This window comes from Rutidosis leptorrhynchoides, chromosome 2, assembly GCF_046630445.1.
Source record: "Rutidosis leptorrhynchoides isolate AG116_Rl617_1_P2 chromosome 2, CSIRO_AGI_Rlap_v1, whole genome shotgun sequence".
NCBI classification, from domain to species: Eukaryota; Viridiplantae; Streptophyta; class Magnoliopsida; order Asterales; family Asteraceae; genus Rutidosis; species Rutidosis leptorrhynchoides.
The window spans coordinates 5,770,503-5,783,041 of NC_092334.1; the positions used below are offsets into that span (position 1 = coordinate 5,770,503).

At 38.3% G+C, this 12,539-nt stretch overlaps 1 protein-coding gene across 1 annotated transcript; it reads right to left on the minus strand.

Moving 5' to 3' along the window:
* Positions 1-1,103: 1,103 nt before the first annotated feature.
* On the minus strand, positions 1,104-1,631 carry LOC139894607 (uncharacterized). The gene has a single exon (XM_071878000.1). It carries the CDS (start codon positions 1,629-1,631, stop codon positions 1,104-1,106), a length of 528 nt encoding a protein of 175 aa, XP_071734101.1.
* Positions 1,632-12,539: the final 10,908 nt, after the last annotated feature.

Here is a 12,539-nt window from a genome sequence, read left to right on the forward strand (position 1 = left end):
GCTACGTTAAATATGAGTATGCAACTCGAAAGGTCCCGCCGCATCGCGCGGGTCGATCTGGATCTTGTTAATTATTGAAAATTAAACAGCTGCAGTGTCGAATCTCCAATAAAATTGCAAGAACGTTTGCCGTATCTCTATCTATTATAAATTAAATTAAATAATACCCGTAAACCAATCACCAATTAACACTTAATAGGATAGAGCCATGGTCCCTACCATAACTGCCCATTTATCAAACACGTTATGTCGGGTGTAGTGGTCCCACCAAGTTTCTTTACATTGGGTATGGTAGTTGCACCCGGATTTTCGGGTTTTGACCCGAATTTTACTTAAGACGTTTAGTTGTTCATTAATATTAATATTTTAATTGTTTATTAATATTATTATTTTTAAAGATGTCGCTAGCAAACTCATATTTTAATGAATAATGATGACATATCATTATACAATGTAAAATAATACGTATAATATACGGAGTATATAATGTTTAAAATATCATAATATTGTAGTTAAAATTTATAGCTTGAGGCCACCAAACTACATGAATTTTGTTTAGTTTAAAAGTTAAGGTCTTGAACTATTTGGAAGGAATGTGGGCTTAAACAAGGCCCGTTTACTAATTAGCTACTAGCGGCCCAAATGTGAATTAATTTTCTTTTGGAAATGACGTAAGAAAATGGGCCATTTCATCTTCATTTTAACATCCAAAAAGGCCAATAAAAGAACCTTTATTGATGTAGATTTTGTACCTGTAATTTATACCTTTGCTTCAAAGTTATGTATGAAACTTAAATTTAGTAGCAAACCAAATAGTACCCCACAGTAACCAACAATTTACATTAAGCACATTTTAATATACAAACATTGTAAATTTATGAAACATACATTAAGTTAGTCAAATGTAACAATTTACATAGAGTAAAATCTTATTAATTCTGTACAGATGAACATGAAAAGAAAAAAAAAACAATCATTTGTCACACAGCTGATATTTCTAAACAAACAAATTACAAGACTAAAAGATGATGTCACTTTCCGAAAACTATACCGGTGTCTCGAGTTTGGCGAGTTAGCGTAACAACTTAAGTGTTTTCAAGTTTTCAAACTCGAATGGACGTCCTTTTTGGTGTTGAATTACTAGAACGATGTAGATTAAAGAGTTCCGAGTACATCTCCATGAACAATTTCTCAACCATTTCACAATAAATCGGACATGTTAACCTTGAATAGATATAGATGACTTCATGAATATCAAGAATTTGATCGATATTATTTATTTCCAATTTTTCCAGTTCTCTCAACCTATTTGTCACCAAAATTTTCTTTTCATCTCTTTCCTTTTTTGATGCTTCTTCATGTGTTCGTTGCTTTCTTCTAGGGATTTCATGATGATTGATCAATGTAAAAGGTTTGTTTTGCTTCATGTCATTTGTATCATTTTCGTATTGAAGTGTCATAATGCGGTCCGTAGCCTCCCAATGGTCGACAAAATCAGTATAGATGTTTTCACTGCTACAAACATTATGGTGATCGTTGTATGATTGGCTTTTCGGAAGCTTTTCATAGCCTTCCGAGAAGTATGATTTGATGGTTTGAATGCTTTTCTTGAAGAGGTTCTTGATGAACATTGTAAAATATTGGATTTTGCGAAAGAATGTAAATTTGAGGACTAGCTACTTGTGTTAAAAAAAAAAAAGGATAAGTTGCAAGAATGAATGTTGGATGAGGTGTAAGTAGAGCTTAAGAAGTGGTCTTGAAAAGATGAGATGAAGATGGACTACCTAACTGTTGTTGTTTAATCCTTTGTTTCTATTTTTTATAAATTTCCTACTAAACTTTATGTCGCGAGCTCTAGAAGGTGAAGTTGATGTGTTTAGTCTTAAAGTGAGATCCACACAAAAATACTTGTAACTTGTGAGGTTATAATACAACGGAGTACATGTCACATTCTTTCTACTTTTTTTATGATGATATGGAATGGAATATGGGTATGGCATATATGTAGCTATCATATACTAAGTACTGTACTATTTAACCTTTAAGTAAAAGCTTTCATTTTATACTTCGAACTAACTTTTTCTTTCTTAATAGAAGACACCCGTTAAATTAATGAAATTGGATTAAAATGGAGTTAGGTTATTTATTTTCCAAAACTATGCCGAGAATCATTGTAATTTAAATATAACGAGGAAAACAAACCCGCGCTTCGCCGCGGAGTGGTTTCGGTCGGTTAACGTTCGGTGGTTTCGGTGACAGTCGTTTAATCGGACATTTAAAATATAACGAAATGAAAAAAGGTAGTGAAAAAAAGATTGTAAAGAAAAGCGAAAAAATAGGTTGTAAAGAAAAGGTGGCTCGGGTTGGTTAGCAGTCGTTTAACTGGACATTTAAAATATAACGAAATGAAAAAATGAAGTGAAAAGAAGATTATAAAGAAAAAGAAAAAAAAAATTGTAAAGAAAATGAAAAAAAAAAGAATGATAATCCAAATGGATTTCTCGACCATGTAGGATGTTGTATGTTAATGAAGTTTGTTTAATTAAACGTTTACCTGTATGTGTTTATGTATATGAATCAGATGTAAGAGTGGGTCTAAATGATGTTCCTCACCAAATCAGGCTAAAAAAAAGGGAAAAATTGATTCAAAATGCATTGAACTTACCTTAAAATCCTATTGTATGCATTCAACTTTGCGACCTTCTATTGTATGCATTGAAATTTCTATTTCCACCTATGGTAAGGTAGATATATATTTTTTTACGTCGAAAAAGAAGATAATTATATAAATCCTTCATCTGAACGATGAATATAAACAACGATTACATTGAAAGAGGCAATTGAGCCTAACAAATCAGAAAATTGAACGAAACAAAGAATCAAGCGAAGCTCTAAATGACACACGAAACTCATAATTAATTGGGCTTGAGAGCCCAATACTTAATTACAGGCCCACAGGAAATCAGGACTTAAGATCTTTTTGTCATTAAGGCCCACCGATAACTGGGCTCATGAGCCCATTGAACAACCAGGTAGGAAGAAAACTAGGCTCAATTGAGCCCACCGATAACGGACCCCAAGAAGACTAGGCTCAATTGCTCAACATAACAATAACCCAAATTACCGGGTTCAAGGCCCAACAAATCTCTTGGCTTTGAAAAACTCCATCGATCTCTGTCTTGAAATTGAAGCTAACGAATAAATAAACGAAACCATTACACAAATCACAACATCGAAATCGTATACATGAAGAAATCCTTGAATCAATCAGCTCAAACTAATCGAAATCTATGAATATTGAAAAAAAATTGAAGACGCGAAACTAAGTGAAGGCGATAATTGAATTAGGGTTGTTGAGATAAAACTTGATTGAAGACGGTAACTGAAGACGATAAGAGTCCAGGCCAGTTGAAACAAAAATTTGGTTGAGGCAATTGAAGCAGCTGACACGAGAAAAATGAAAAAAGGCGATTGAAAAGTTTGAATTAGAGCTCAATTGGATCACATATTTTAAATGGTTGAGGATTCAAGGGTATGGTTAAGGGATTTTCTCGACTTACTACCGAGACCACAGGTGTTTCAAGAGGCAAGCCTCATGGCTTTGAAGCTTTAATTGGCGTGTAATCATCCGCCATATTGTCCATAAAAACACCAAAATTGTACAACTCTTCTTTATATGTGATTTTCTTTGACCCGAATTGGTGACCACCATTTACATTATTATTATGAGAAGACCCTTTTCCGACAACATGATTTATCTCGCTGGTAGTATCGAAAATATCAGAGATATTTGACACTTCATCAATCCATATACTTCCTTTATTCTTGGAACTATTTTTAGAAGTAACTTTTGGTTGAAGAAAGATTTCTTTTTTAGAAGAGTAAGATTGCAACGGTTCTTAATCTCTTCACAAGATTTACTACAACTGTTGCCCAAGCAATCATCGTGAGTGACCAGGACAGAAGCAGGCATAGCATTAATTTTGGCAGCAAACGAATTTTCAGTGTTAACAAAAGTAGGGTAATTTGGAGACGTTTTTGCAGGACCAGAGGGTGTGATTGGTTTAGTTTTGGGGAAATTTAAAGGGTAGGATAGTCCTTTTCTACAAATTTAAAAGGTGAGACCTTGGAGGTTTTTTAGTCAACCGCAGAAAGTGAGTCAGTGTTCTTTTTGCCAGTTGAAACATCCATATCACAACTTTTAATATCCTCTGCCGCCCCCATGGACCCAAGTCTCTTTTCTTTTTGAGAAAGTACAGCTCTCGACACTTTTTCCAACGAATTATGTATGTCAACGGTCTGATTCTGTTTCATGGGTGTATGGTAATTCAAATTACCACCGGAACAAAAAAACTCACCTTCTTCCTGTGAGCAAGCATCTTCCTGGACTTTTCTATTTTGATCTTCTACTGCTTTCAAAGTACGTTGCAGTAAATCGTTATACTCGGTGATTAACTCATCATTTATGATTTCAATTTCTTCGTTGTAATTCACCTCTTCAACCCATAGGTCACACTCTGCTACATTTGCAACGTTTGCTTTAACCATTTTTTTGATAGGGTCGGGGTTATAAATTTTGATCAAAGTAAACACAACGTCAGCTCTTTTAAGATTGTGAGAATTGCTATTGACATGAAGTACTCTACCGAAACTCTTTGCCACTTCAACTGTGCAATCCGGAGCACAACAATCATAGGGAATACCCAAAATAGCAACTTTGGAGATTCGGGAAAATACATTTTTACGTTGGACCATTGGAATAACATCAAGGAATTCCATTTCATTCAATGTAGGTCCCATCATCATCCTCTTAAAACTTGCATTGTCCGAACAATGAACAATATATCCGAATAAGCCCCACACCGAAACAGATTCTATGGATATGGATCGACTTTTTAACCATTTAAACAATTTCGAGGCTGACGATGAGAGCAGAGAGGTGTAACCGGTTACATGTATCTAAATTTGTTGGATAAATTTATAGAGGTTGGATTTTGGGGTGGAATATGGTGTTGTGGAAGAGCAGGGTAGTTTGGCAAAGCATCTACGTTCAACTCCTTTCTAGCATAACTAACAGTAAGCTTTCTATCATTAATAATCCTACCATTCATTGAGTTTAAAACGTTGGTAGCCTAGATTATGTTGTTGAATTTCACAAAGGCAAAAGACCGATCCTTTTTCCATGAAATCCCTTGAATTGTTCCATATTCTTGAAGAGAGTTTTGGATTGTCGTTGCATCGGTAAATCGAGATAGGTTACCCAAAAATAGTAGATTTATGTGGGAATCTATAATTGTTGTTGAGATTGTTGGACTTTGTTTGGTTGGAAGGCTGGAAATTGGTGTAATTGTAGTTGGATTTAATTGGTATGGAGTTGGGAAAAGTTGGTTTGAAGGTTTGAAAGGGAGGCATTGGTACTGTTTACGAACCGTTTACTTGATAACAAGTTCAAAAAACTCTTAGAAACAAAAGGAAATTCTTTGAGACAAAAGGTCGAGCAGTTGGTGGGTGGTTCAAAAAAAGGAAGGAAAAAAGCACCAGGAGATCGATATGGTCCCAATCAGAAGCAAATGATAAAGGGTGAGGTTGATAACAAGAGAAGAGATGAAGTTAAAGGCTAATCTGGAAAATAAAAAAGAAACGTTACCGGTGACATTTTGAAATACAGGAAGCGATATCTCCCAAAACACCTTTCTTGGTAAGGTAGATATATATATATGTTGATTACTTCAGTGATGACTTAGTGAATATTTAATGAACCGTGATGTTAATGAGATGGATGCTAATGAGATGGATGTTAATGAGATGAGTTATGAGACAGATGAAAGTAAGGTGGGTCACCAAATAGAAGACTTAGTTGACAGTAAGATGGATGTTAATGAGATAGAAGTAAATAAGTTGGATCAGAGTGGAAGTGAGTATGATAGTGTGTCTGATAGTAACTACATAGCTAGAGAAAGTGACATTGAAAGTGATACTGCCCCTATAGATCACTTATCAGATGGAGAGGATGAGGTTAGAGAACTTAGAAATCTAAAGCAAATGCCAAAAAAGGACCAAAACCACTCCCAAAACCAAAGCTAGGTGTCCCAAAAAAGGACCCTTTGATTGATGCAGTTGTTGAACATGAGGATTATTTGGAAGATTTGTTAAAGAGGTTAAAAGATAATGAAACAGAAACAGCTAGTGATCCTTTTAAAGCTACTGTGACAGTTGAAAAGTATCCAATACATGATGATAAAACTAATTGGAGATTGAAGAAGTCAATAGTCAGTGAGAGATATAGAGATGCAAAACAGTTTAAGGAGTGTTTAACATTTTATGCATTGGCAAATGATTTCTCATTATGGTATCATAGAAGCTGTGAAAATGAGGTGATTGCACAGTGTGGCCAGAGACCACCTAGACTGAAAAAGCTAAGTGAAGGTACAAAAAGGAAATATAACAGATATCCAACTGATGAAGAACTAACATGTCCTTGGAGGTATTATGGAAGGAAGATGAAAGATGAGGATTCTTTTCAGGTAATATCATGTGTTGATGAACATACTTGTGTTAGAAACTTTAGACTTGGTAGTTTAATCAATTACAAGTAGATAGGAAGGAAGTTGTAACACCCTGTTCCAGTTTCTGTTTTCTTCAGCTAAGTGGGACGCCGTCCAGATTTAAGGGACGCCGTCCAGTAATGAAGCGTTGGACGCCGTCCAACTTTTCTGACGGGCCAGCTGTTTAAATTTAAGATATTTAGAGGGGCAAAATGGTATTTTCACATGTGGAACGAGTTAAGGCCACAAGATCAGTTCTAGGAGCCTCATTTGCTCCATTATCACCCACACAAACACTCTCAACCTTATTTAGAGAGAGAGGAGGAGTTTTAGAGAGAGAGAGAGAGAGAGAGAGCTTGATTTGGAGAAGAAGGAGTCGGATTCTCACCAAAGCTCGGGTCCTAAAGTTGTTCATCTCATTCACGGCTACATTGTGGTAGTATTTGTAAGCTCAAACTCCGAATTTCATGTGTTAGATTTGATATTCAAGTTAGGGTTTTGAGCTAGATGGTTTTAAAACCCTTTTAGATGATGAAATGGGTTGTGGTGACTAGTTATTCTTGTCACTTGGCGGGTTTTGGGTTGGTTGACGATTTGGCCTTGATTAGGCTTTGATCTTGAGTATAATCACTATGATTAGTGATTATGGAAGTGTTGAAACTCTTTTGGGTGTGTTGGTTGACTAATTTTGACTAGAGTCAAAATTAGGGTTTGGTGATGATTATGACCCAATTGTCGATTTGATAAGGTTTATAAACTTAAAATGGATTAAGTTGAAGTATGAAACCGAGTTAAATATGTTTTGGTGTCAAAACTTGCTAATGGCGTGATGTTGACTCCTTATGGGTCAAAATTAGGGTTTAAGTGTCATTTTGAGCAAGATAGGTGTTTAACACCTATGTTTGGGTCTAATTGGCGTATTAGGACCATTCTCACTTGTGTTAGTGATTATTGGTTAGTTTGGGCGCGGTTTGTGCTTGGAAGTGCATTTGGGTCGAAATTGCACAAGTTGTCAATTTGGGTTGTTTGGTAAATCCACTCTAAGTGTGTTGATGTATTTGTGTTAATGGAATAGGTACATTCCATCGGTGTGTTGCGGATTATTCGGTGGCATTCTTCAAGGCGACAAGGTGAGTGGAATAGATATACATGTATGTATATAATTTATTTGCTTGTGCGCGATGTGTACAATAGTCGGGTTTTGGTGCACATCGATGCGACGATAGCCGTTTAGACACCTTTGGGAATAGTGTCACAATAGCCGGATTTTGTGCACTACATGCGACTTAAGATTTTGGTCCCGATATATTTATTGTAATGCTACTATTTGACAATGAGTCACATAGCCGTTTTTGTGACCATTGAGGTGTTGCATAGCCGTTTTTGCACACATGAATTAATGGTGTCACATAGCCGTTTTTGTGACCATAGTTGTGGGACATAGCCGTTTTGTCCAATTGATAATTATGCACATAGCCATGTTTGTGCATATGGTGGTGAGTAATAGCCGTGTTTTACTCCCACGTCGTTGCCCGTATAAATTGTTGCACATAGCCGTGTTTGTGCACATGATTGTGAGTAATAGCCGTATTTTACTCACACATTGATCAAGTGATGCCATAGCCATTTTTGGAACACTTGGGGGTGATGCCATAGCCGTTTTTGGAACACCTCGGGGGTTAGCATACCATAGCTGTGTTTGGGCGCTAACGGTTGTTATGAACATCGATGACTTGTTTCGCGAAGTCATTCCCTTGCGAAGAATTGATTAACCATGGTTTATAGTTGTTGTGTAGCATTTAATTATTATAATGATTATTATGCTAATGATGTTGCTAGTTGTACGATTTTGATGATGCTAGCTTTGTTACGAGATGATATGTGAGATTATGCTAAGGTTTATGCTAGTTGTACGTTTGATGTTACTAGCTTGTGCGAATTGATACACGAGGTAATTGTGGTGCGTTTGATGTTACTAGCTTTTACACTTGTTATACGAGTTTATTGTGGTAAGGTTGTTGATGCTCGTTTCTTATGCTTTAACATGCGGGATTAATGTGTGGTTTGGGTAAGGGAGTGCAAGTAGGTAAATTATATATGTATGTGTGTAACTATTGCACTCACTAAGCGTTAGCTTACCCTCTCGTTGTTTACATTTTTATAGATTGCATGGATGAGGTGGCTCGGGTAAGCGTGAGAACTAGTGGACTTGCGTAGTTTGCTTTAGAAGATTTTCTTTTGGATTTGATTAGGATTGGGTAGCGTATCCCCAATCCCATGCTCGGTCTATGTTTTGTATAAACGAATGGGTCGAAATGGTCACTTGTGGTATTTTGGGTCGTTGTGGGCCCGGTGTCGTAAAACTCGGTTTTATTATGGAAAACTCTTAGTTTAATTACTATTAACATATTGTGAAAGTGTTTTGGTTTAAAAGTGTCGGGAAGCGGGTTTTTCGCCCGTGTGTAAAAGTTAAGCAAATCATAATCTGGCAGGCATTTGGGACGCTGTCCAAAGGTCTTGGACGCCGTCCAGTCTTTCAGAACTGGACGCCGTCCAGATGTGCTGTTCCAGAATTTTTTTTTTTATGACACGTTTTCGGATGGTTAACGGGTTGGGTTGTTATAAATGGTATTAGAGCATGGTCTAAGGGATTTAGGTGACTTGAGATAGGTGCCTAGACTTAGACTTTTGTGTGTGCTTAATTTGTTGTGGGACTTGTAGGATTACGGGTCAGAATGGGTTATAGTTAGTGCCTTGTTTGTAGGTGGACTAACGTTTATATTAGTAATGCGGATATTATTAATATATTACTGTGATGTGATAATAATTCTCGCGTGTGTTTATATCTCGTAGAATTTTGTTTGTGTTTGTTTACATCATCGAGCGAGGCGGTCATTGTACTAACGAGTTGATACGGTGTGTGTGCGTAATAAGGACTTGCAAACCTTATTACGGGTGCAAATCGTGTCTAACAAGTGATGTACGGTGAGTGTTTAGCAAGATGGGGCGGTGTTATGTGTGTGGTTTTATGCGTTCGTGATCTAATCGCTTTGCATTTCTTAGAATGGCGACGGGAAATGGGATCGAGACGAACGACGCGGAGTTTAACGCTAGCGTTGCGGCCGCCGTTGCGGAGCAAATGAGTGCGTTTCGAGAAGATATGGATAGGAAGTATTCTGAATCTCGGAGTAATGGTGAAATGGAGCGTTGTCTTAAGAGCTTAATGAGGACTAAACCCCCGATGTACGACAGAAAACCGGATCCTTTGATAAGCACAACTTGGATCTCGGATATCGAAGGGTGTTTTCGTACTATTGAATGCCCTCATGAGAAAAAGACAAGACTCGCTACTAGTTTGTTGCGGGATAGGGCGAAGGATTGGTTGGATGGTAAGATTGATCTTGTCGGTGGTGAACCGTTTATGGCATTATCATGGGACGAGTTTAAGAAGGAATTCTTCGAGGAGTTCCGAACTTCAGCCGATTTGTCGAAAATGCGTAATGAGTTGCGAAATTTGCAACAAGGTTCTATGGACTTGAATACTCTCAAGACGACCTTTATGGCGAAGGCTCGTTTTTGCCCGGAGTATTTAAGGAATGATCGTTTGTTGATGGAGGATTTCTATCGAACCTTGAATGATGACTTGAAGAGTAAAATTAGACGAGGTCAAGCGAAATCGTTTGTGGAATTATTCGACTTGGCTAGAGGTTTCGAGTCGTATTTGCGATCGAAGATGGGTGAACCTTCAAGTGAGAGAAGGGTTGTTTCGTATGGTGCTCCAAGTAAGAGGACTAAGGGTCCGAGTGTGAGCACGGGTGGTACGCGGACGAGTATATCGGATTCTAGTGCGTCTAGGTGTTACAATTGTGGCATGATGGGTCACAAGTCTTGGGAATGTTCGGTACCAAAGGGTGTTGGTATGGTGTGCTTCAATTGCCAAGATGAAGGACATCGTAAGTCAGAATTTCCCGAGTTAGCGGGGACGGGTGCGGCAAGGAGACGTTAAGGTACGTTTCGTTTTAATAAATATGTCCTTTGATTATTTATTATGTGCCGTTTGAGTTGGAGTATGTTAAATGCATCGTGTTGTGCATGTTATCGTCATGGGTGACGTTCCTAATGGAAGTACCCTATGGTGACGTTTTGATAGTTGGGCGAAGGGCGTAAGACTTGGTGCAACCAAGGATTCCTTAGTATTGGGAAATGTTTCTACCAAGCCATGTGGGTGGGCTTAGGTGTTCGAATGTTAGAGCGTGTTCGCTCTCGTGTTAAAGTTGATGAACTGTGAGGTTCGTCGGGTGGTTGAAACCCTTGAGATCGAGTGTTTTGGATCTCGATGTATGTTGGTAATGGAGCCTAAATGACGCGACATTAGGTGCCTCTTTTATACCTACTAGTGTGGTGTTCGACTCCGATGGTTTTGCGGTTACATTGTACTTAGGGTACCGAAGTGAAACCCTTAGGTACATGAGTGACTAGGTGGAAGTTGACAAACTATAGCAATTGGATGATTGCGAGAGTAGAGTTTGTGTAATTGTGGTACACCTTTCGTTCGAAGTGTTTAATGATAGGTTAAGATCCTTCGTGTGCTCAAGGTTGGAGCAAGATGTGGTGATGGGTCGTGTGAGCCCAATTGTTGGTAAAGTCTACCTTCGGTAGCATTGTACGGTTGTACAAGATGCGGTTATGGAACGTAGTTCCAAGTGGGGGAGTTACACTCCCGCACGAGGAAGTTCTAGTGGGAGATTTCGGATGACGTTTTTAGTAGATCCGAAAACTTGTCCTGGGACCTAGTTTTGGTCGATTTGTGGTAGAGTACAATTCCAGTTAAATTGTACTTATGATTTTGGATTTGAATTATCACCGAAGTGATAATGTGGTAAATCTCGTTGAGAGATAAAGGATGTGTTTGACGAGCAAGGTGAAATCCCTCGGTTAAGGGATGTGCGTATCGGATTCTCTTCTAGAGAATTATTGTTTTGTGCCTATGTTCGATATAGGTGGTTCTTGCTCGATTGTGTGAATGGTTAGTGGTATCCGTTAGGATTCACTATGGCGTAACAAAGCGCGATGTTACGCTACTCGTTGTTCGAGGCCAAAAAGGGCGTTGATTGGTGAAGCATGACCTTCGGGGTCTGCTGACTTCATCATGGTATTGTTGATTGGTGAAGCATGATCGTTCGGGGTCCGCTGACTTCATCATGGGAGTATGTGATTGGTGAAGCATGACCGTTCGGGGTCCGCTGACTTCATCATGGGAGTAGTGATATATCGGTGAAGCATGACCGTTGACGGGGTCCGCTGACTTCATCAGGTGTTGAGTGATCTATCGGTTGTTTTATACACCGATGGTGGGGTCATAAGGACCGTGTGTTGTGATCTATCGGTTGTTTTATACACCGATGGTGGGATCGTGATGACCATGTTGCGTGATTAGTGATGCGATAGCCGTGTTTCGCTCACATGTTGTTACGGGTGTGACAATAGTCGATCTTGTACACCTTAGGATTAGCGTTGCCATAGTCGTTTTGGGCGCTTTTGGTCTTAGCCGTTGCTTATGATGTTAGGATAGTGGCGTATTGATTATATTGCGCACTACAAAGGATGTTTAGTGGTAAGTTGTAACATCCCGTTTTTCATCACACATGTCCAAGGCACGTGATTGATCTTTAGAATGTTCATATTTGGTTGTATAATTGTATAAAGATGATTGTATGATGCGTGTATGAAGGGTACCAAGCATGTACGTGTTGCTTGTTCGAATGTCGAAGAAAACTAGACGTTGTTTGAGTTACAAGGTGTGTATGTACCTTTTTAACCCCAAATAAAGCTTTAGTTAATATTTCAAAACCTTACCATTAGAAAGGAAATCTTGTTACGTTTCCAACGATATTTGATTCATCGAAAACGGAGTTACGGTCAAAAAGTTATGGCCAAAACAAGTTTGCTGAAGTTCGGATGAAACAGGCAAATGTCGCGGCCCGACCAGAATGG

Coding starts and splice junctions, on each gene's coding strand:
- LOC139894607 (XM_071878000.1), bottom strand. CDS start 1,631: ATGTTCATCAAGAACCTCTTCAAGAAAAGCATTCAAACCATCAAATCA.